The sequence below is a fragment of the Zonotrichia albicollis genome, chromosome 1 (genome assembly GCF_047830755.1).
Source record: "Zonotrichia albicollis isolate bZonAlb1 chromosome 1, bZonAlb1.hap1, whole genome shotgun sequence".
NCBI classification, from domain to species: Eukaryota; Metazoa; Chordata; class Aves; order Passeriformes; family Passerellidae; genus Zonotrichia; species Zonotrichia albicollis.
This window is the reverse complement of record NC_133819.1, coordinates 111,253,261-111,277,537: the sequence shown is the minus strand read 5'-3', so window position 1 is coordinate 111,277,537 and position 24,277 is coordinate 111,253,261. Positions and strand designations below refer to the sequence as shown.

At 39.5% G+C, this 24,277-nt stretch overlaps 1 protein-coding gene across 1 annotated transcript in view; it reads right to left on the bottom strand.

Annotated features, from left to right (window-relative positions):
- The window catches only part of MEP1B (meprin A subunit beta), a 38,141-nt gene extending 17,917 nt beyond the window's left edge, over positions 1 to 20,224 (bottom strand). The window contains exons 1-7 of the mRNA XM_074550010.1: positions 20,183 to 20,224; positions 7,632 to 7,650; positions 7,396 to 7,446; positions 7,254 to 7,297; positions 6,186 to 6,258; positions 5,162 to 5,279; positions 1,143 to 1,321 (exon numbers count right to left, since the gene is read on the bottom strand). Coding sequence (XP_074406111.1) covers positions 1,143 to 1,321; positions 5,162 to 5,279; positions 6,186 to 6,258; positions 7,254 to 7,297; positions 7,396 to 7,446; positions 7,632 to 7,650; positions 20,183 to 20,224 — 526 coding nt within the window. The remainder of the gene's footprint in view (positions 1 to 1,142; positions 1,322 to 5,161; positions 5,280 to 6,185; positions 6,259 to 7,253; positions 7,298 to 7,395; positions 7,447 to 7,631; positions 7,651 to 20,182) is intronic.
- Positions 20,225 to 24,277: the final 4,053 nt, after the last annotated feature.

Sequence of the window (24,277 nt, the reverse complement as noted above, 5' to 3'; positions counted from 1 at the left end):
CTGTAATTTGCAACTGTTTCTAATCTGTATTCTCTGATGTTCTATTGCTCATCATTTTAGGTAATAATAAAAAATTTAGAGTTGTCATCAGATAAACTTCCAGAATTTAGCTTTACAGATGTTTTCTGGAGTATGAGCAAAGAACCAGTTACTTACTACCCAATGGGGAGTCAAAATTTAAATCAGTCAAAATACAGTAACTATATTCTGGTCAGTGTAAAAAAATTGCAGCAGTTTCAAGTGTCTCACAATAGGGGAGCTTGTCACTAAAGAGTCAGCAAAATATAATGGAAATCAAATAAGAGTCTAAGTAATTTTCTGTAATATATAATTACATATGCACCTGACTATTGATCAGGACTAAATAAGAATGCATTAGATTTAATCATTACCCAGTTTTTCAGTCTTCTGTGTCTACCTATGTTAGGAAAACATCAAGTCTGTGTATATAACACTGTTTTTGAACAGCCTGAAAGTCCCAGAGGACAACAACAAGCTAAAGAGGCAGAGACAGAGCAAAGTCCTGAGGAATTCTGTGCCATATCTCAGGCTTGTGCCAAATATACCAACACTTACAATTCACAAGCTGCATTTCTAAAGTTACTGCTGGTGTGACACAGACTCTGAAATGTCTCTCCTGCCTGCCCACCCTCTGCACACTGCTCTCTCAGCTCTGCTGCCAGCACCAGGTGTAGCAGACAGGCAGAAGGAGAAGGACCAGTGTTTTCACTGGTGATTTTCTACTGGGTTTGGTCACACTGGATTTTTCAGACTGGGGGGGGGGGTAGTTATTTTTATTTCATTAAGGGCTTCTAGAGTAAGTGTATTTCTAGAGTATTCATTTAAACAAACTAAATTTTCCTCTTCTGCTGCCCTGTGGTACAACATGTAGCTCAAGAGGATACAGATCTCTAATTAGAGCTTTAGAAACTGTTGTGGCACAAGGAATTACAACAGCAAGAACAAATGAGAATTTATGTTTCAAGTAGATGTCCCTTTATATCTAATTTATTGATATACTGGGTTTGGAAAGTAAGTCCAGGTGAGAGAATAGCACGACCACCAAAACATGGCTGGAAAGGATGTTCCACACCTAAACTGCTAGCACCAGAGATTGAGAGGAAAGCAGAGGAGTGACTGACCAGACTGAATCCTGTCCCAGACGATGGTCACATAGTCATCCCGGTCAGACCGAGACTGCTCGTGCCAGAATCCCAGGGCGTGCAGGAACTCATGCTGGACTGTCCCAATCCTGTCACAGTTGGCTCCAATGGAGAGTTGCTGCAAGCCCATTTGCAGGTTTCCCACTGAGGACCAGCAGCTGGCATTGACATGGAATGAGAGAGGGCTCTGTGAGATACACACCATCCCCATGCCACTCATGCAAACCTCAAAACCAGTCTATTCAATAGGTATATTTCTAATCTGAGCATTGAAGTCACATTTTGTTACAGAGAGCACTTTTCCATTGATCTGTTCCTTATCATACCCCTTCCTCTCACACTTAGCTCTGTTTCGATGAACAAGAAGGTCCTTTTCTCTGGCTCTATTAGAAGAAAAATGTTGAGCTATTTGTGACAAAAGAAAACTGAGGATGATTTCTTTGGTACTCTGGAACATCAAAGGTTGTGAGCACATAATTTAGAGCAATTAAATTACCGTAAATTAACAATTTTCAGCTAGACCACAATATGTGACTTGTGAGCACACTTCAAGCATGTCCCTATCATAAGGAGAAGTGTGTTCATGCACATTCTCTCCTCTGCCTACTTTTCCCTGTACTGTTTTGGCTTTTTACTTTGCATGGGGCTCTGGCTGCCAGGCAAGGTGTGCTTCTCCATGCTGTGTTTACCTTCAGACAGGTTGATGTATTTGACAGTACTTTTCACAAACTCTTTTCTTTCTAGCTCTCTGTGAACTACTGTGCTAGAGCACTTGCTGCTCTTACACACTCCCAAGTAAGAGCAAAACTGCAGCTGTGCTGCAAGTTTTTATTAAAGGGTGAAAGGATTTAGTGAGTTATCTGCACAGCCCAATAAAATGGCACCTCATGTCCACAAACTAGCAAGCACAGAGAGCTACATTTAAATTGATATTTTATGTAGCAAATAAATCAATACTTACCCAATGAAGTACATAAAATTAATAGGGCACAAAATATGCCATAGGATTTGCAGTTCCATCACCCCAGAAATTTAAAAATACAAGCACACCATGTGCTTTCAAACTCTGTGACTTATTAGTGCAACATATTCCCCAGTATTTCATTTTCCACAGAGCAACACAGGCCTTGCCTATTGATTATTCATTAAAATCACAACATGAGACCTGTTAGGGTGCACATGTAGCATCTGTAATTTCAATGTCTTTCCTTGAACAGGATCATATTGATTCTTGTGTTGTGCAGAAGTCCATCATAGGCTTGGGTCCACCTCCTACCAAAGCCACCTCTGGCTTCTCAGCTGCTCCACAGTGCACAGCAGACTACAGCAGGCACACCAAAGACACTTGGCAGAAGTAACACCCAAATGACAGTAGGTGCAGCTGCCTTTGGTCTGCCAGATGCCTACAACACTGTCACCCAACAGCCACAGAGGGGACAAATACACAGTCTGTGCCACCCTGCACTGAGAATAAAGCTGAGGTGAGTGGGGCATGGCACTCCAGAGCAATGGGCGCATAGAATCCTGTGTCTTCCGGAGGGGAGAAAGGAGAGGAAAGTCTCAGCTCTCCCCAGGTGTGTGAGAGCCTGTGACTGAATGCTTCCTGCATTGCTATCAGAGGCTGGAGGAACAGGGAAATACTTGCTCTCACTGATCCCACCATCCCCCTTTTGGGGCTGTAAATAGACACATGCCATCAGTTGCAGTGATGCCACTTATTTCAGGCACATTTTTATACTAATGTCCTGCTACTAATTTTCTTCCCACAGTATCAGAGATCACCAATATCAGCTCACAGACACCCTGACTTACCAGCACCAAGCTGGAGAGCCAGGAATCTGTGTCAATCTACTCCTGCCATGTGCAACAGTGGCAAAGAGCTGAAGCAGCCTCCCAGGAGTGCTCCATGAAAATCCATGTGGACATACTAGAGATGATGCTCATCCTCCCTGGTCTGTTAATCACTTGATCCTACCACACCATGTTAGTTTTCCTGCTGAATGAATCCTGCTCTTCATAAGAACAGTAAGGTGAAATAGCACTTCCACTGCAGGTTTCCAGACTCCTCTGTGAACTTTGCAGCCACATCTGATTATCCTGCATTTCTGTAATTCACAATTACACACCTCAAGTGTTTTGCTCAGCACACAGGCAGGAGCTAACATAATACTGGTAGTAGCCAAGGTGAATGATAGATGAAGAATGTGTACAAGCAGAGGGCTCTTTGTGCAGGGCCTTGATACACTCTGTACATACATCAGAGACTACAAATGCATTTTTACACAGGGCAGTCTAGACAACAAAACACAGCTGGCTTCTTTTGTGGCTGCCTTAATTTGAATTCAAAAGGGTAATCCAGATGAGGACTTTATGGCTTACTTCAAATCCTTTTGACAAAAAAGTTCCCCCACATTCGTCTCTTTTATAGATGCAAGCCAAGACCAGAAAGGCAAAGATGTGATTTATCAACCTTTACTTGAAGTGGTAAAATTTTATGTTGCCAGGAACTTTGTGTGCCTCTCTGCACTGTACCCTCTAGGCTGAGGTCTTTAGTCAGCAGATAGAAGAGTCTTAATTGATTTTAAAAACTCCAAAATATTTGGAACAGCAGAGCAAAAATGGGTTTACCCAGCTTACACCCATTACACCAGAAGTAAGGAATGGCCTGAAATGAAAGCAGCTCATTCAGGGTCAGTCCTGATTTCTTTGTACTCACTGAAACTGGATGGACCTTTTCAGGAGACTGCACCATTTAGTTCCAATCTTTTTAAAAGTTCTGCTGTGGATGTGTCAGCTAAGGTGATGGAAACACTTCAGGGCAAGCCACACACCAGACAGTGAGGGCAAGATATGCTATCCAGCTAGAAGGATTCATCTTCTTCATCACCATGACTCATCTATTTTTAATAGACATATAAATGAAACATTGCACAGAGGCCTCCTACTTGCCATAGGCTAAATATTGTGGTTCTTTTTCAGGTACAATTATTAGCAAATTCAATGCATATTTTAGGGGATGAAGGATTACAAAATTCAGCTACATGAGTTTTCCATTTAGCTCAAAAAGCTGGAGTCATTAGCACAGGAAAATGCATTGCTCCCTGAGTCTCCAATTATACATCTTTTAGAGCTGAGTTTCAGTGTCATGTGTACAGCATACACAGCAAATACAAAGAGCCAGACACCAAAGAAATTTTGAAACAATTGTCTGCTACCAATATCTCAGAACAAGCCAAAGGGAAAGAAAAACATTTTTATTATCAGAAAATCTTTTCCCATTTATGAATGCATTCTCATATCAGGAAATGAATTTCTGAAAGCAAATTTCCTGACCAGGCTATCAAGTTCTCCCTGTTCTCCTTTTCTATAAGAGAAATGGTTCAGCACAGAGTGAACAATATATTTCTTCTTGTTGCACTGTTTTGACAGAGAATGTCTTAGTAGGAAAGAAGTTGGGGCAATTTTGACTTCTTTACTGGAGTCTTATTTTGCAATATTTAAGATGAAATAGCATGACTATTCATCAAAAGAGGTAAATAAAGTAAAATATAGGCAAAATATCAGTGCTGCACAGAGTTTAAAAATATTGCTCTTTTATCTGAATGCTCATATGGGGTTATTCAAGTGCATTTCCATTGTTACATTCAAACAAATTCATTGCCCCACAGTGAGAACTGTCATATTTCTCCTTGGTTTATCTTTTCCCCTAGAAGCCAAGGTATACTAGGAATTCCCAGCTGAAAGTAATACTCCATATATCCAAAGATCAGTCAAGAACACAATTGCTTTGTTTCTGATATGATTTACTATGTCCAGTAAAATATCTCTTATAGGACTTGATGTCTTCTTATATTTAAGAATAAATATCAAGACTGTGAAATTGGCGACAACAAAAACATAAAGTTATGACCCGATATATGAGTTTTAGGTTGAATACTGGCCATGAGAATAGTCTGAAAGCAAACATAATGAAAGTAATTTAGAATTGCTTCTCTTACCCACTTCCTTTGAACACAGATATGTAATTCTTCTCCCCTTCCCAAGGTTTGAAGTCAATACAGGTTTTCAGTCGATACTGTTCAAATGCCTTGAGGATGACTCCCTTAGCATTCATTTCTGCAAAGCAAACAGTGCTCTTGTCAATACTGAACAGAAAGATTTCTACTATTATCCATATGGAGCAATTCCCAAGAGTGGCTCTTGCTCCAGCAATCTTTGATCAAAATAAACAGATTTTTTTCTTGGATTAAAACAAAGGGGGGACCTAAAAAATATAAATTAGGATCTCGCTCTTGCTCTTGGTCCTCTGTAATTTTTCTTTGGTACTTTATTAAATATGACATTATGAGTATATAGAAGAATACTGGGGGGGGGTGGTAATTTTGTAGATTCTTTCATTTATTTTTGGGGGATTTATGTAAACAAGTATTAAATAGATAGGAAATTAAGACTGCAAATTTTACCTAGTACAGAATGCAGGCTACAGATCCCTCACTGAATTTCTCCAGGACCTGATTTTTTCAGATTACATCTGTGTTATCTCCTCTAAGCAACTTGCATAGTTTCAACACAAAGATTTAAAGGATGGGGTCAAACTATTATGTGTCTCTGACTCACATAAGGGACTTAGCAATGTACCATTGCCGGCTGCCTGTCAGAATGCCATTTTGCCCTCACTGCTGGAAAATTATATAAATGGCCAGGTAAGCTTCCTGTCCTTAAAAATATCTTCAGTGCCCTCTTTTCACCTCTGCTTTGTAGAGTTTCACATCCCAGACACAAGATTTCAAGACCAAAACAATCTGCTGGGCCATAGGAGGGTAATCATTCAAGAAAGGAGGTGAGAGCCAGCTCTGATACGAAGATTATAAATCCTGTTTGTGCATACTCAGCCCCACTCCTGCTGTGGGAAAGGGCCTGCTCTAGATGAAGAGAGGAAAGGACACCACAGGAGCTTTATCAACCTGTGTTGAACAGCTCAACCAACACAACATACAGACATTGTGAAAGGCAATACTGTACCCAGGCTGTTCTCAAGGACGTAAGGGATGACATGGGGCCACCGATAGTTGTCACCAATGATGGAGTTTCGATCCTGTATCCAGAAAGAAAACATGCAGTCCTCAGTAAAAAGGGACTACAATAGCATCAGGGACTACAATAGTGCTGAAGCAAATCTACAATTTCAAGTAAGACATAAAGGAAAACAATGAGATCAAAACCCCCAAAAGATTACTCAGAGGTCTGAGGTTTGGGTTTGAAATCCCTTCATGCCCTTCTACTGGTGTCTTCAACTTCTGCTGCATTTTCTCTGTAGAAATTACCCAAGCTTTTGATGCATGTGCTCAGGACCTTCTGCTCCTATGGGAAGCCTTAAGATCTAAAGTCCTGAAAACTGTACAGATATTAATAGTTTTGTAATTTTTCATAATGCAAGCATTTGTTTCTGTACCTCTAGCAAGTTCTGTCCTTGCTTTCAGAGACATATTCAGCATATTTCCCAAAAGGGAGAGTAAAACACTATTTTCAGACTACTTTCAGAGTGCAAGACACATTGGGGGTTTCCTACTAGATATTTTTGAGATGTAAATGTATTTTTTTTTTCATTGATCAGATAAGGATGCTGGCCAGATGCCTTAAAATGTGACATTAGGGATCTAAATTTTTCATCAGTTTTAGTCAATCTACTTACAGGATGAAGGTTTTGCAGCACTGCTCAGTAAATTTAACTGGCTCAGAATATTGTACAGATAAACAAAGAATTCTTTTTATACAAACCTGCCTGGATGATGATCAGTGCTGCCTAATCTCTTCAAAGTGACAATGTAAAAAAGGAAATAAGAAGCTAATAATATTGATTTAATCACTGATGGGATCTCATGCTGGATAATGTTTCTGCAAATGATGTTGACTCCTTCACTGTCTATGACATTTTGTAGAATTCCATCCCAAATCATCTTCAGTTTATTGTTACATAAACAACATTTATTGTTTGTAAGAGCAGGATGCATCTATTATTTCCATGCCAGTGATACTTTACATTTAAGTCAATGACATATTTTTGGCTTTGTATTTTATATTTGAACTCACCACAGGAAGTTTGATGTCTCCCTCAAAAAGGTCCAGTCCTAAAGCTAAAGGGAAGAGGAGATTATCATTCAGTTATGGTATTGATCCGTGACTACTATAATGAAAATTATTTTTAAAAAATTGAGACTGAATTTTGAAAAACCTTCATTTATGTCAAAGATGTCCTGATCAATTCCTCCATCTAGGTCTATTTCTGAAAAACAAAAAGACAAGTGAGGTAGGACATTAGCCCTTGCTGTTATCTTTATGAAGTGTGAAAATTAATGCAATAACAATAACAGTAATTATAAATCTGTGTCTGTCGTAGCCATGTTTATGAGCAGCTGGTTTTGTTGACTGCCTCCTGTGCATACAAATAGATCTCTAAACAGAACTCACCAGTTGTCTCTGGAGAAGGCTGGGGAGGGGAAAGAAAAAAAGATATTATTAGAAAGGCAGATAATGAAATGCAGCTTGCGTTACTTTGTCAACAGCATTAGAGATGTGATTCAAGTTCAACTGACAGCACTTAGCACACGGCTTTGTGTTGGACTGAGCGCACCCACTGCCTCCTCATTCGACTGGAAACCTGTATTTGCTGGTGTGGCAGCTCTGTGCCCTCCCCACCTCAGGGTGCCCAATGAGTAATTCAGCCAGAACTGCTCCTGTGGAGGTTTCACAGCTGCTTTTCTCCCACAACTCATTTGTGTCCTTCACAAATGGGAAAAAAAGGAGCCCATTATTTCTGTGGAATCAAGTAGTGCTACTAGTCAGCAGCTGGGCAAAGCCTATGGAAGCTGTGATGAACTTCCCATCACAAATGTGAAGACTGGGAGAGAGAATGAGTGGTCTGGTATTATCCAGCGAGGCCTAGAAGGACTGGGTACACAGCCCAGGTCACCTCAGCCCCAGTTCACTGCCCTATCTGGACTGCATTTACCTGAGTAATAACAACTCAAACACTCCCTTTGCAACATGAAGAACCTACAGACCATAATGAGATAAAGTGACATATGATAACATATACATAGAATAATTTCATTGCCATAACATACCTATAGAATGTAATCTTAATTCTTTTATTTAACTGGACACTTCATTTTTGGACTGCCTTGGACATACTTACACAAGTATTTCCCACATAGTGAGTAAAATCATGAACAGATTTTCTGAGCAATCGTTCCTGGGTGTCTTGTACTTTTATGTTTGAATAGCAGTTCACAAACTGAAGATAAAAGACATCCTTATATTCTAAAATAAATGTAACAGCAATTCTGGAAAAAAGTGTGGGATTTTTACTTTTTTTGTTTTACCACAGTTTTCTCCCTGTGTTTATTCTTACACATAAATAATTTATTTTCTGTACATGCAGCTTTGCATGTGTGATAAGCATCTGCAACTTCCAGGAGAAGTAATGAACAATACAAAATCAGAATACTGAAAAGCAGCAAAAATCAAGTCCATGTAGTCCCTAGAAACATTAATTGTGATAATCTCTAGTATCTGTACAATGTGTAAGACAACACTATGGCCAGAATATTCAAGAGAGATTCAAATGTACACGTGCTTCTAGACCTAAGTTTCAACACATAATGATGGGAGAAATTTTGAGGGAAACAACTGTGAGCACTAGAACTGACTCCATATAAAAATTTTAATCAAATACAGAAAAAAATCCTACCTCCCATGAAATTTCAAGGTTCAGAAAGAAAGCTTTGAAATTGTCAGAATGTCCCATTTTAGCTTCATACCGAAAGATTAATTTTTAATCTGAAATTACTGTCTTTTAAAAACTTCAGCAAATGTCAGAAAAAAATATTGTAAATGCAAAGGCCAGAAATCTCATTTTATGATTCACCTGAACTAAAATTCACTCAAGGTCTTGCTTCACAGTTTTTCTCAGATTTTGATCATTTAATCTCATTGCCTAAGAGACAAAAACCATTTTTTGCCAAACCAAATGGAGGCTATAATTTCTATGTCTAAGAAACATAATTCCTAATTGGTATCAGCTGGCACCGCAAACATTTAGTAGCTAACTGTTCTATAAAGAGCCAAAGTTTTTAATCAGCTTCTCCTGCTTCCTTTTTCTATTTTTAATCAAACTACCACTCAAGTATGTCCTTGTCCACTCTAAACCTGACCCTGACCAAGGTCAGTTTAACCAACCTTGACAGATCAGCTACAGAAAACACTGAGCAGAAACTGTTTCCTGACTGAATTTATCCTGGAACAGCCCTGCTTCAGCACTTTGCATTTTGGAAGTTTTTTAATTTCTCAGGTTTTAAGCGTGGTGACTCTTAAAAACCCAGTATCATTGCAGAAAATTGACTGACTCCATTGAAAAACTGGTTTCAGAGTAGAGCAGATACAAATGCTGAAGGATTGCTATTGATCGTATATTTCAAAAATAACTGGTATCGTTCAGGTTTACTTTGATACATGGGAAATAAGGATAGGGACTTTAGAAAGAAAACCCCACAAGTGTATACACATACAGCTTAATAACTGCAGATATCTTGTTCAGGCAAACCATCAATACATCTGAAATCTCAGTAGACTCCTCCCACATTTTGAAGTTTCATTGCACGTATATCATACCATTAAACTTTGTTATCACTGCATAAGACAATTCATTATCACTGTGCATAAAACAGCATTTACATATTCAAGTTTTTTAATGAAGGTGCTGCTTGTAAAATGAGTTGCAAGTATATGGGCAAAGTGTGCAACACACCTTTTAAAGGCTTCATTTGTTTTAAACTCCCACTCACACAGATTTCTTGGAAGAAAAAAAATTACAAGTAACGTTTGCAATATTAAAAAAAAATCATATTATTGCATTTTATGTTAAAAGTTATTGATGGAGGAGAAGAATCACACCCATATATCCTGAACCCCCTTATAACCAATAATGGTGAGTAAAAAATCTGCAGTTCCTATAAACATAAACTACAATGTACCCATATCTACTGACCAGAAAGTATAACTGTCCTAAAGGTGCAAACTGGGTAACTCCTGGAAAAGCTCCTCTAGCAGCAGCAAAAGCTCACAAACTGAGATCAGTAGCCAAGTACAGTGGTATTTTTGGTGCACAAATCAAAATATGACTCCATGTCTGAACAATACCAAATGCAGCAATTCAGTGAAATCCAGGCTGGTCCTCAGTGTCTGAAAACTGCCACTCAATGTTTTATACTGAAGGAATCCCTTCTATCACATGAAAGATTAATTTTTAATCTGAAATTACTGTCTTTTAAAAACTTCAGCAAATGTCAGAAAAAAAGATATTGTAAATACAAAGGCCAGAAATCTCATTTTATGATTCACTTGAACTAAAATTCACTCAAGGTGTTGCTACTGTGTCACCAACAAAATTAGGTCTTTCCTCCTGTTAATCTCCACTGCAAAATACTCTGTTTCAAAAGCTTCATCTCTGCATACAGTTATCACTTGATCACATGGCAGTGACTTTGGTCTCAATACCAGCCTGAAAGTATTGTAAACACACAACAAATACACAGTTCATAGCCTCGTGCAGAGGAAGGCTGATTTAGTTGAAGTGTGCCAAAGAGGAATCTAATTTAGTCTAATCTACACATATACAAATTACTGATAATTTTTGATATCAGTCCCTAGTTTTGGACATGGACAACATATGAAATAAGACATTCTAATGGTTGGTTAAACCACTTGTGAGGGCACATTTAACTGACAAAAAATTCAAGTGCATCTTGGACAAGTGGGAAATATCTCACCTATTGTAATCATGTAAAAATCAGGTAAAGAGACTCAGTCATCAATCAAGAAACAAATGGATAATTCTTATGTGCCAAGAATATCTATGACACCACCATGATGCCCTGGCATCACCATAAGATGATCCACCTTACCTAGCCTGGACATCTATTCAGATGGAATATATTCATCTAGTTTGGATGAGCCACCTAACTTACCCCTGATTTTTCCAGACCATATTATTTTAGTATTGGCAACCAGAAATTTGAAATGAGCTTTTCCTGGCCACAGAACATAATTAGCCCTGGTGGTCAGAAGACCCTCCCTCACAAGAGACCTAGTTTTTAGGAATCATTTTCATGTCAGGTAACTTCTGCATCTTAGTAACACTGGTATCACCTACCATAGGGTTTAAAAAAGCCTGCAGTGGAATCTAAAAAAGACTGAGGTTTGAGTTTTCAAAAGACTGGAGCAGAGGGACAGGTAGAGGGCATAGTTGGGAAGGATGGAATTGGAGTGATGGGGAATACAGGAGGACTATGGGAAAATTTGGAATGTGAGGCTCAGAGCTTAATTTAGGGCACATATGAGCACGTGTCAGTGGAGGGGAAGAAGACAAGGCTGCCACAGGTAGTTATGCTGTATAACTTTGATAATGCTATTGCACTTATGTAGTGTCATAAAAAGTAATGCCTTACTCTGTAGATTGCCCTGAAGATACGAACAGCTGAAACAAACATTCATGAACCTTTCAGTTTTTGTTCTCTCAGCTAATTATATTGTGCTTCACCAAAAGTTCCTGACCTCTACAACGAAGCCTCCCAACATAAGCAAAATGCTACATTTCACTAAAAAACACAGGTAATATCAAAATCTCAACCATTACTTTTTGACCTGAAATAATTCAGCTGGATTGGAGGAACAGGGAGCAGTCATTTCTAAGTATATCCAGGGGCTAAAAAGGCATAAATTCCAATATCAATTATATTGTGCTGTAGCAAAAAAAAACCAAAAAGCCCCAAAAACCAAACCAAAATAACAACAACAACAAAAACCAAACCAAACCAAAACAAAAAAAAAAGCCAAAAAAAAACCCCCAAAACAACAACCAAAAAAAAGCCAAAACATTCAGACATGGGCAATTGAAATAAATTTCAGTTCTGGATTTTAACCTCAGACTTGTTGTTCTGGTAACTTTGAATACTAAGGGACATTTTGCTTAGTTGGGGAACACAAGGTAATCTCTTTCCACGTATTGACAAATCTATGAAAAATAGCAACACTAAGACCCCAAGGAAACAGGAAGCAGAAATCATTTATCTGTCCCACGCAGACAAAAACAGAATTATATTGATTTTTCAAAATAATAAGTCTATTCCTCTCAATCTCATCTTATCTGCATTATTTTATCAGTCATATAAAGAATATATATTCTTTGTTTTCTTACCAGACTCCAGACCACCTGAAGAAGAAGACAGGTTAGAAGCCCAGGCACAGAAAACAAGCCCATGTTGTTCTCCAGTCTATAGTTGTGTGGACAGAATTTTACACCAAGTTGGTACTTAAGATAGTAACTATCATAAATCAAAACCTTTGTCCTCTCAACAACGATTAACTCACCTTACCTATCTTTTTCTTGTTGAGTAAGCATATCATTGTCAAGTAAGTACACCATTACTGTATAGCAAGTACTAAAGAAACATTTTAATTCTTTTTAAGAACTGCTGTGAGAAAAAGTGTCAGAGAGAAATTGAAATAGAGGATGAAATAGAAATAAGAAAAAGGAAATATAGGGGAAAGACACATTGAAACACAGGAAATTCCATCTAAATTTAAGAAAAAAAAAAATCTTCTCATTTTGTTTTTGAGTGCTGGGACAAATTGCCCAGAGAAGTTGTGGAATCTGTCTCCTTGATGACAATCAAAACACAACCAGACAGAGATCTGAGTGACCTGCTGCAGGTAACCCTGCAGCACAACTGCAGGGGAATTGAACTAGGAGATCTCCAGAGGTGTCCTCCCACCTCAGTCATTCTGTGATTCAGAGAAAAAAGCTGTCACTAAAAACTTTTGAACAACAGAAAATGAGCAGGACTCTTGACAAGATGTTAATATATTAATATCATACATTTTTTGACAGAAATTGAAAATGAGAAACGTGTGTGCATAAAAAAATCTGTCAGCAACATAATTTCAGTAGCCTGCTTTTGGAAAATGCAAAGGAATTACTAATGTTGATATATGCGAGACATTGCATTTATCACTAGTGCAAATAATGGCATCCTTCTGGATTACTTAAAGATTCCATTCAAATTAATTTTTAAATGTCAGTACATTGTACTGTCACCACTGTCTGTGACTCTTGGGTATTTCTTTCAACTTTAGCCATCTCTTCTACTTGCTAGCTGTCAGTGAGTGCTGGGGTTACCACAGATTCTTCTTATGCTTAAGCTGCAGGTTCTTGTGGTAATTATATGGTCAGGCTTTCCTAACCTTTTACTTTGCCAGACCAACTACTTGTATAGACCAACACAAAAAGTAAGAAAGGCATTTAGATTTTTTATTGTAAATTCAGACTCACAAAATTATTATATCAAAATTAATAGTATGTTGCATTCTATTTTACCTATCAGAGCTGATAAGAAAGAAAGATCCTAATCTAGTAATGAGGATACCTAAGCCATTTATAGTTGCTCAGATCCATACTTGTTACATCATTGCTGATGCATTGAGAAGCAGCAGTTGTAGATATTATTGTTCTTATAATGGTATGTTCTTTTTCTATGAAAGCAACTAAATATTATAATTCCCTACTCACCAATACTGATGGTGTCAATTGTTCTGAAATCAGTGTTGTTTGGTAGGTCAAAAAGCTCTTTTGTAAAGATTTCTTCTGCAAGTTCAGCAGCCCTTGAATTCTGCATATTGTCATCTCCAGCTGCCGGGAGATGATTGGTATGGGTTCTGGAGGATGCCCATGCACAAAAACCCCTGAAACCCAACTCAGATTGCAAAGCAGAATTGTTTTGATTACACACAGTACCAAATAATACATACCGACCCCTGGATATTTTGGAAAGCTGCTGAGCAGGAGAAGGAGATGGAGCATGGTGCTCAGGTGGGAGGGGCAGGCAGGCACTGCACCTTCAGGAAGTCCCCTGGATCAAATGGTATCTTGTCCTTCAGCCTCTCCACTCCAGAACCACACCTCATATCTCCTCCTCTTGGAGTGGAATTTTTCCAGTTACAACATCATCTCACACTTGGCCAGAGTGTGAGATGAGGCCACAACGGCTCACGATACCACCTCCATATTAACAACAGCTCCATTGTGTATTGTTCTATTTGCAGGTTAAGTTCCCAACACATTGTTTCTCTTTAGGGTCAAATTCTCACCAGTTTAACAATAAGGATTTCTTCATTGCCTTTTTCTCATTATCTGGTCAACGTGCCCAGCAGCAGAATAAATATGGCAGGGCCTTGGACACGATTTTGGTCTCTGACACATGCAACCACATGATCCATGGCTCGAACACGTTGATACTCCACCATACCAACAGCAGTACAACGCAACATACTATCTACTAAAGATCAGTTCAACAATACTAAACTGGAAATACAACAAATAATACATAGAAACCAAATACTTAAGGCACTAAGTAATATTAATCCCTTTTTCAACCAATTCCAACCCCATGTCCCTCCAGCAAACGGATTCCAACTGGTGTGTTCTACAAGTTGTTGAGTAAGTGTCCATAATTCCTGCAGTTGTGCATGGACAGTTAGAATGGTCACTTAAGTTTATACAGCATATCTAATAAAAATCTTCACACCAATGCTCATGAATTAAAAGTTAAAAATCAATTGCTTGTTTTTGTAGTGTAGCATGTTTAATGCTGTCTGCATCAATTAACAAATCAGATATAGCTGTGCTGGTAGTATTGCTAAACTTTGCTAACCAACAACTAACTCCATCCAGGCTCATGAGGGCTTGTGCACTTGCAACTCCAGGAGCCAACGAAGAGGCAGTGATTGTCTTGGTAGTGTTCTAGAATTTAGCTGTATCTCTGTAGCCAGGAGTAAAAGCATGTACGCTCTCAGTATGACAGTGGTGAGTTTGGTTTCGTTGGATCCATACTGAAGTAGTTATATTTGGAGATAAGAGGGTTAGTTTTCTTAACTAACATGGAAATTTAATTGCCATTGTCACTCTGGACTAGGCTCATACCCTGCAGATTAAGAGGATACCTTGTGGGAGTTGCATGCATGTACTGAAACTCAGGGTTAGCTGTGCAATGGTTGAATAATACCAGTGTGAAGCATTTTAAAATAATGGTGTCATTGACCCACCAAGTTATAAGGCTATTTCTTGTGCTGATATATTTAAAGGTGGTACAACTATCTGCATTCAAGGTGCCTAAAGTCCACAACTCCTCTGAGGGTAAAGCAGGGGATTTCCTGAGGCAGGACAGTTGTTGCCAGAATCTGGTAGCCAGACAGGCCACAGGTGCAGGGGTGCTGTTATATAAATGTTGCAGCTCATGGGCAGTGAGAGGTATGCAGATCAGACACATTGCGAATGGGTTCTGAGCCACAGCAGTGCTAAGGCATCATAAAGTCTGGTTGTCTTAGACAAAGTCACACAGATGTTTTTTCCAAGGGGGGTCTGAGTCTGAGGTACCTTGTTAAAACATAAGCAGAATAAAAGTCACCTCCCCACCCCTTCTCCCACTCCCACCTGTTACTCCCACCGGCAGAAATGTTTAGCAGGTCCTCAGCAGCAGCACTGTTCCTCTGGAATGGTAATAGGAACCAGTCTTTCTTCTGCTGCTATTCACCTCAGCAGCTATAGGACCATGTTCCATTGATTGATACTCTATCTTTGCATCTCAGAAGTAAAACTGCAGAGGACTTTGAATGGATAGGGAGGGCATAATTCAAAAGAAAATTGACCCAATAGTTCCAGTGGGGAGCATATGAGTAGAAGGAGTGGTGTCCCTAATGCCTAAAGTGAGTGGATGTTAATTTTCCTATTGTTTAAAACAGTGCAACTATAGAATAACTCCACTGAAACAAAGGTAAAATAAACTTAAAACCCAAACTATATACATCTGAAAATGTCTCTGTTTTTGTCACCCTTCCTCTACACAAAGAGGCTTTTAATCAGGAGGATTTTAGTTTTATCCAAAGGCATCCAGCCCATATGCGCCAAAACCATCCCACAATGATAACCAAAGGACAGTCAGTAGGGACAATAGGGAGTGTTGTTTCAACATTGGCATACACTGTGAAGGAGAGGAAAGATAACTTCCAGAACAATAGTTTTATTCAACAATGGTGAGAAATATGAACTGAGTTTTGTTTTAAATCAATAGTGAAGGCACTTCAGTATAATATTACAAATCATAAAAATAGAAATAGTATAAAAATTACTTAAAGTGATAATTATAAGTAAAGTAATATTATTAAAATGTTACATCAAGCTATGGCAAGTGTTTTTTTAATTTTCTTGTGCTGCTCTAAGCCTTATTGTCCTTGTGGATAGGCTAATGATCAAGGCTATGGAAACAGCAAAAGTCATACTTTTCAGACCAGATGAAACTTGGTGATATACATTAGAAGCACTAACAACTCCAGAAAACTGCTGTAGGAGCTGGGTATTTGGCTCTGCCTCCCGCAATACCCCAGCATGACATCACATCTTTCAGCAGATGAACTACACCACTGCAGGACCTCAGTGGACAGGTTCACATTGTGCTTAGCTCCTTGACAATTTCCCAGGTAGAGGTCACCCAGCTACCTTGTTCTCTAGTTCTTCTTTGAAGGAAATCAGCTAGGTCTGTTCACACCAAAGCACCAGAGCAGCTCTGTGGGCAGCTCACTACCAACCCTTCCAAAAGAAAGCACAGCCCAGCCTGTACTCTGTAGGCTCTGCTCAGCAGAACCTCCAACACCATTGCAAAAAATCTCTCTTTTCTGTCATAATTCAGAACTTGCAGCACATACTTTAAGATTCATATAAGGAAACCTCCACTCCAAAAGACTGAAACACAAATTACATTATACACTTTGATTGGAAAAACACATAAAAAATAGCAACTTGTAAGACTGCTCTTGTGCTGTGTATATAGAGAATTTGACACTACAAATCTACTTGCTACTAACGCAGGATTGAAAGCAAAGTATAAAAAACAATTGCTTGCAACAAATAATGAATAGTTGCTTGGATTTCTGCATCTCTTCCTGGAATCTTAATTCTGGCCTGTGGCCACCACGTGGTGTAAAAAGCCCAGTCGGCAGGTTTTTTTTGATTCCCAGCACTTCCCCAGGGGTTCCCTTCCCCAAGATTACCTAGCTGCTGCATTTTTTCAATTATCTCATCCAGAGAATTTCCTGTTTCATTAATCAAAAGGGTCTTTATTGCATTTCATATGTTGAGGGGGCAGTCTTAATCAGACTATTTCTCATGGTAACAAATGGGGATTTCACATCAGAACGTCAGTGTCCCAAATAAAAGCTCCCACTTTCATTCCTTCCTCCTTCATTCTCTGTATATAATCTCACAATGTATACACAGACACACAGGCCCTGGTTATGCATTTTCTGTGGGGTATTTAATACTACATCCCTGAGTAGCTGTGGCTAGCAAATTAGTATCCTGTGCATGAGTTTAAAATGCATTCTCTTTAAAAGAAATTTGGGCTTAGCACCAAGAATTTCTTTCAATCTCCAGCATCCAAGGTTATGAACAAGAGTTAGAGATTGCTTAAAGAATCATCAGCAAAGGTATCAGCAAAAACTAGATTTAATATTAAGTGACAGCATGACAAGGTTTATTGACAAGATTCACTCTACTACTTACAGAACAGTTAAGGAACCCCAAGTTAAATAAGCAATAACAAAGCCAAATAAAAGCATAAAAGCCAATCAAAACAGAATTGAACAAGAAACTCTGTGTGTGTGTGTGTGTGTGTGTGTGTGTGTGTGAGAGAGAGAGAGACATAAGGACAGTGAGGCAAGGATAAAAAGGAATATGGCTTAAAAGCTTAACAGTACTTTAACTTGTACTTTAAACTTAAAAATTTAACAAAGGAGCAACACTTAACTTATGACTAACTTAACTTATAACTTATAACTGTAACCATTTAACAGAAGAATCACGTTTAACAGAATTTAAACTAACTTGTAATTTAAAGCTTAACCTTACTTACAGGTCTAGATTACTGAGATCTCAGATTGCAGTGCAGCAGCAGCAGCTACAAACACTTGCCTTTGCAACATTATATTGACCCTCAGCTGTTGTATGTCCTTGTCTTGTTTGTCTGTTTTTCAAGCTCTGTATTCCTTTCAACTGCAACTTTGTATGCAAATAACAGACATTCACCCATGTACCCAGCATGAAAAAGCCGCTCTTTAGAGCATTTTTGAGGAGATTTGCACAAACTTTCCCCAATATTTCAACACTCCCATGGGATCTTTCCCATGGCTTGGGCTCAAAACTCCTATTTCTAGCTTGTCCCACAATGTGCTCCAGAGTTCCAGTGTCCACCCCAGTCTCTCCACCGGTGGAGCCAAGGCTCGAGTCTCCTTTTTGTGAAATATCTTTACCAATGCACTCACATCAGGACATGATAACAACAGAAATAGTGAGGGCAATAAATCTAATGCATCACCCAGAGACACCACAAATGCAAAGGACTAAGAGTTCTTCCGAGCAGAATCTGAAATGTACTTGAGCTATGTTTACAATACACCATGCAACCACAAGTGTATGACAGTGATTACTTGGACACAGAAAAACATTGCTAAGTTCCCACACACAGCTGGGTACTCAGACTAAGTCTTGACCTCCCATATGCTGTACACAACATGGAACAGTGTCTCTCAGTACAGCTATGCATTTCACTTTCTCGGTGCAACCACGTGCCCCACTCCCCATGCCCTGTCCTTTCTTTACATCACTCTTTGTTCTCTGGGCATCCTAATCACCATTAATGTTATGGGTTCTGGAGGATGTCCATGCACAAAAATCCCTGAAACCCAACTCAGATTGCAAAGCAGATTTTTTTTGTTTTTTAATTACACGCAATACCAAATAATACATACCAACCCCTGGGTTTTTTGGAAAGCTGCTGAGCAGGAGAAGGAGATGGAGCATGGTGCTCAGGTGGGAGGGGCAGGCAGGCACTGCACCTTCAGGAAGTCCCCTGGATCAAAATGCATGCATCTTGTCCTCTTCAGCTCCTGCACCCCAGAACCACACCTCATATCTCCTCCTCTTGGAGTGGAATTTTTCGAGTTAGGACATCATCTCACACTTGGCCAGAGTGTGAGATGAGGCCACAGCGGCTCACGATACCACCTCCATATTAACAACAGCTCCGTTGTGTATTGTTCTTTCACAGGTTATGTTCCCATCAATTGACCAAATACATTGTTTCTCTTAAGGGTCAAGTTCCCACCAGTTAAACAATAAGGTTTTCTTCATTGTCTTTTCTTCAGTGCCATATCTTTTCAAAGCTGGTCAAAACTGATCAAAACTGAAAAACTGTATCCATTGTTTCTTGATTATAGTAGCATACAAGGGCTTTCCATTGAGGGTGAACTCAACAGAAACAGGACAATTTTGGTCTTACTTGATTTTGGAAGAAAGCCTAACACTCTGCTTTTCTACTCCCCTTTTAATGGAAATAATCACTACAATTGCTCTCTGTTCTCCATCCCCACTTCTAAGATGTATCAACCACTTCTAGGAGCTTGCACCAAATTCTTGTCAATAGCAGGTAGAGGGATGAAGGGTTATATGAACCTCCATGTCATGACCAGTGCTGCTTTTAGGACTGGCTAAAAAGTGAGTTACCTAAAGAAAATATGAGCAGGTGTGAGAATTGGCATTTAGTGACCAAAGAGAGAAGGCATGAAAGTTATATGCTAACACACATTGCTGTTTCATTAAATAAACTCAGAGTTTTGACACCTCAAGCGGTCATCTGGCAAAATAAAACAAGATGCAATGGTAAAATAAATACTATACTAATTACAGAACATCAGGACTTTTAAGATAGAAGCTCTTGGCAGAAAATTCAGTGCCACCCAGTAAGTAGCTAAAATAGCTTTTGAGCTTATTTTATGTTGAGATGAAAGTAATTCATATAGGGGCAGTCTTCAGGAAGCTTTTTCCTGTCTAACCATCGAAGATCTTTTCAACAGACCTTTTCTGCTTTCATGATCATGTTCTCTACAATGGCAAACATCTTGCCTTATTGCTGACTTATTGTCTGTCTTCAGGCAATGTACCTACCCCTTATTTTTCTTCAGGGTTTTCCTTCAGAACTTGCATTTTTCTTACCAGATGAATACAAGCATGTGTTACCTCCAAGACTGAGGTCCACAATAAGAAATAACAGTATTACTTCAGATTAATTAAGAAAAAGTAGTGCAACTTACTTGAATAGACAGTGTACATTTTCAGAAGAACAAAAAGAATGGCAGTCTTAGATTAGGTCTTTGTTCCACAGCTACCAGGGCATGTATGTTGAGGACTGCACCAGGTCAAGGTAGCTCAGCTTGCAAGCTGCAGATTGAGATGCCTGAGAGTCTTGTGAATGGTCAGGCTGAGAAGTTTCGTTAACATGACTGTCAAAATAATGCATGTGCTTTCTTGACACAGTCAGGGATCTCTGGAATTCAAGAATGCTATTTCCATTAACGTTTTGATCTGCAAGTAGACCACCAGTATCCTGATTGCAAGCTCTGAGTTTGAAGAAAAATAAAAACATTAAATGCAAAGGAGAATGAACAGGTCTTTAACTGGTCGATTGCTTTTTCCTTTCTTGCAATTCTTTGCCTCTAACATGTTTCACAACTTTTATGAGTGCTAAGATATCTAATGAGCCCTGAGTAACTATAAGAGACACCTGCAAAATCTGAGCTTTTGCCAGTCAATTACATTTCTTTCCCCACAGATTCTCGTGCTCTCATGCTGCTAGGAGAAACAAGGAAAATGAAAGACATCAGAACTTGCTGTGGAGCTTGCTGCTGATCTATTGCAAGTGACTGCCTGGATCTCCTGCTGAGCTTACTTTGCAAGCACCAGAATGATGGAGAGCATCCCAGAGCAGACTGCATGTTCCCTGGGACAGGCATCATGGCATCTTGCCTTCCTAGTGGCACTGTTGTATGCAGGCTCTTCCACAGCACAGCAATAAAGATACTGCAGTGCTTTTCCCCTGCCTTGCTGCAGAGGAAGGAACATTCATCAGGCATCTTCCAATGCAGATGGGAAGCATCACCTGCTTTACTCCTCTTTGTAAAGCTACTAAACTTTGTAATAATCTGGGAAGAGACAGTAATGGAGGCAGAGAGATTGGGAAAAGTGAGTGGAGGAGGGCAAGAATGCTCTTTTAAAAGCCAAAGGAACTTAATTGCAAAACACAATTTCTGCTAACTACTGAGAACCGTAAACCCAAGTAAAATTAGCTACATACATACAGTTATTTTTTAGAATTTTTGGTAGGTAGTTTCATATTTGAATAGTTTTGTTAATCTTCTGTAAGGCAGCAGAGATACTTTGGTAATTTTGCCATCTGTATACTGCTCAGCAAACAATGGTGATTCAGGACTGCTCGTTGACATTTGGGTGGATACCTGTCTGATGGCAAGTTTCAGTGTCATCTTCAAGTGATACGGATTCATTACATAACAGGAAAAGTGCTGGTTTGCAGAACACTATGTGTTCCACTCACAGCAGTGCTTATAGTTCAAATGTGAAAAGAGCAGGAAGATGCTTAGATGGTCTATTACTCTCAGATAGTGGATTGTCCCTTGCCCTGTTTCAAGCTCCCTGCATTATCTTGCACAAATTGGGTTCACTTTTTAGGTTAATCTCCCAAACAGAGATACTATTGCAGTGTTATCTCCTTGGCTGATGAGGCAAAAAGCAGCAATAAAGATAAGAGTTGTCAGATAAACCCGTAAGATAACAGACCCTCAAAGAAATCCAGAATGCTACAAGTTCAACACCTAAATATTTAAAATTAGGAAGCTCCAGTGTTTACAAACCTAGCAAGTGTCATGTGGGATGTAATGAAAAAAAGTGAAAATTACACCAGATATCAAATACAAGTGTTCCAACTGTTTGCAGAGGAGCAAACAAGGCAGGTTTGCTTTCATTAAGAGTTTATCAAGAAAATGAAGCAGACCTTCAACTTTCTCGCACTGCTTAGCCACAGGTAAATTAAAAAGCAATGTTTAAAAGCAAATGGCAGAAACTTAGGTATGACATTGCACACCTTCCTGCCCACTGCCACTTCAGACCTACTTAAACCATCATTTTTTGTACGTGTAAGAAAACAGTATTTCATAAACTAAATAACTACTCAATAACTACAGGATTACACCTCCCTCCCTCTCCCAGGGTGCTGAATCACGTCTGACATGTTTTTACACAAACACATTTCACGCTAAATATGAATCAGATCACCGTGTGAAACAAACTGTCCCTGCTCAGCAGCTACTATCACGCCGCTGCAGAGCACACTCCAGGGAGACTTCATTCTTTCTCACACGAGGCAACAGAAGCCTTAGCTGCTACAATTCCTCCCTTCGCTCCAGAGGGCTGTCCCAGCCCCAGACTATTGGGAGCGCTAAGAAGGGATAAGGCAGCACACCTGGACGCGGCGCCGGGCAGACCTCACAGCACCGCGGCGATGGAATGAATCAGCAAGGGCGATGATAAGTGTGGAGTCTCACAAAGCCAGAAGTGGGGAACGAGCACTCACCCCTTGTCACTGTCACTGTCACGGAATGCATCAGTCCCCAGCTGCCCCCGTGTGCCTCCTGCCTGCACTACAGCGCCCGAGCTCGGGAGGACTCTGCAGAACGCCCATGGGCAAGGAGAGGTCCTGCGAGTACATGGCGCTGGCAAGAACTTGTCACATTTAATGTTCACTGGTGAACAGGGGAGCGCTCCATTCTTCCCAGACTGGAGGCCAGGGGGCAAGGCTGCTAACTTGCCACAGATGATAAAACAACATACGTAAACCTATAACTGTAAGATTTTAAAGTAAGTTGCAAGTAGTCTTTCTGTAGAATGGAATGACCCCAGCCAGACTCTTAACTCCCCCCCCCCTCCCCCCCCCCCCAATCCATAAAAGATTAATTGCATTTTATGAAACATCAGGAGAGAAATTCCATACATAATAGTGTTTTGGAGTACAACTACTTATTGAATTATCACTCTTAAATACTTATTTAGAGAGTACCCAAAAATACTCAGTGCCCTCTGGTGGTTTGAATTATGAAAGACAAAAAAAAAATCATAAAAGAAACTACTCAAGTTTGATCAGTCTCACAACTAAGGTGGCACATGAATCTCACCTTCTATGGCAGTAGGGCCACAGCAGTTACCCTGGAAAAAAGACATCCCACACACTTCAGTCCATACCTGCAAAACCAGAGAGCCTAACACAAGGTTTTCTGGGCAAAAAAGGGTACAATTACCATCAAAGAACTGGGCTTTGTGAAAAGTTTTTGATTTTCAACCTGATCCTAAATCTCTCCAATCCTAAACCAGATCCTCCCCCTACAGGAATCAACAAAGGCTTAAAATGTGTTCAAATGCAACAAAATCTATCTAAGACTTTCCCATTCTTTCCAAGTGCAAACACATTCTGAGAAATATAAACTCCTCCAGCCATAGAAGTAAACATGCCTGAAGAACTCCATAAATTATTGGTGCTAAGCTTCTTAGTTACTGTATTTACCCCTGTGGCCCACACAGGGCCCCATAATAAGGGCACAGCCAGAGGAGCTTATAAAACATACAGAATATGAAACAATAATTAGTAGCCAAGTAATATAATTGTAGCAATTATATTATTATCAAGCAATTCAATTGATGACTACTAACAGAGAGAAAAGGGAGTGGAAGGGAAATGGGTACTGTATATTTATGAGAATTGCTGCAGGGAAATGCACAGAGGAAAACAGGTGGTGAGACACTAGAACAGGTTACCCAAAAAAGCTGTGGGTGCCCCAGCCCTGGAAGTGTTCAAGGCCAGGTTGGATGGGGCTTTGAGCAACCTGGTCCAAATGGAAGTTGTCCTGCTTATGGCAGGGGGTTGGAATGAGATTATCTTTAAGGTTCATTCTAACCCAAGCCATTCAGTGAAAAAACGAGTGACAGAAACACAACAGTAGAAAAAGAATGTAAACTAATAGCGAGATGCACTTTTCTCAGTGACTACACATCCTTGTAAGATTAAACAATTTCATAAAAACAGTATTCTGTCTCTAAGGCCTGGGAA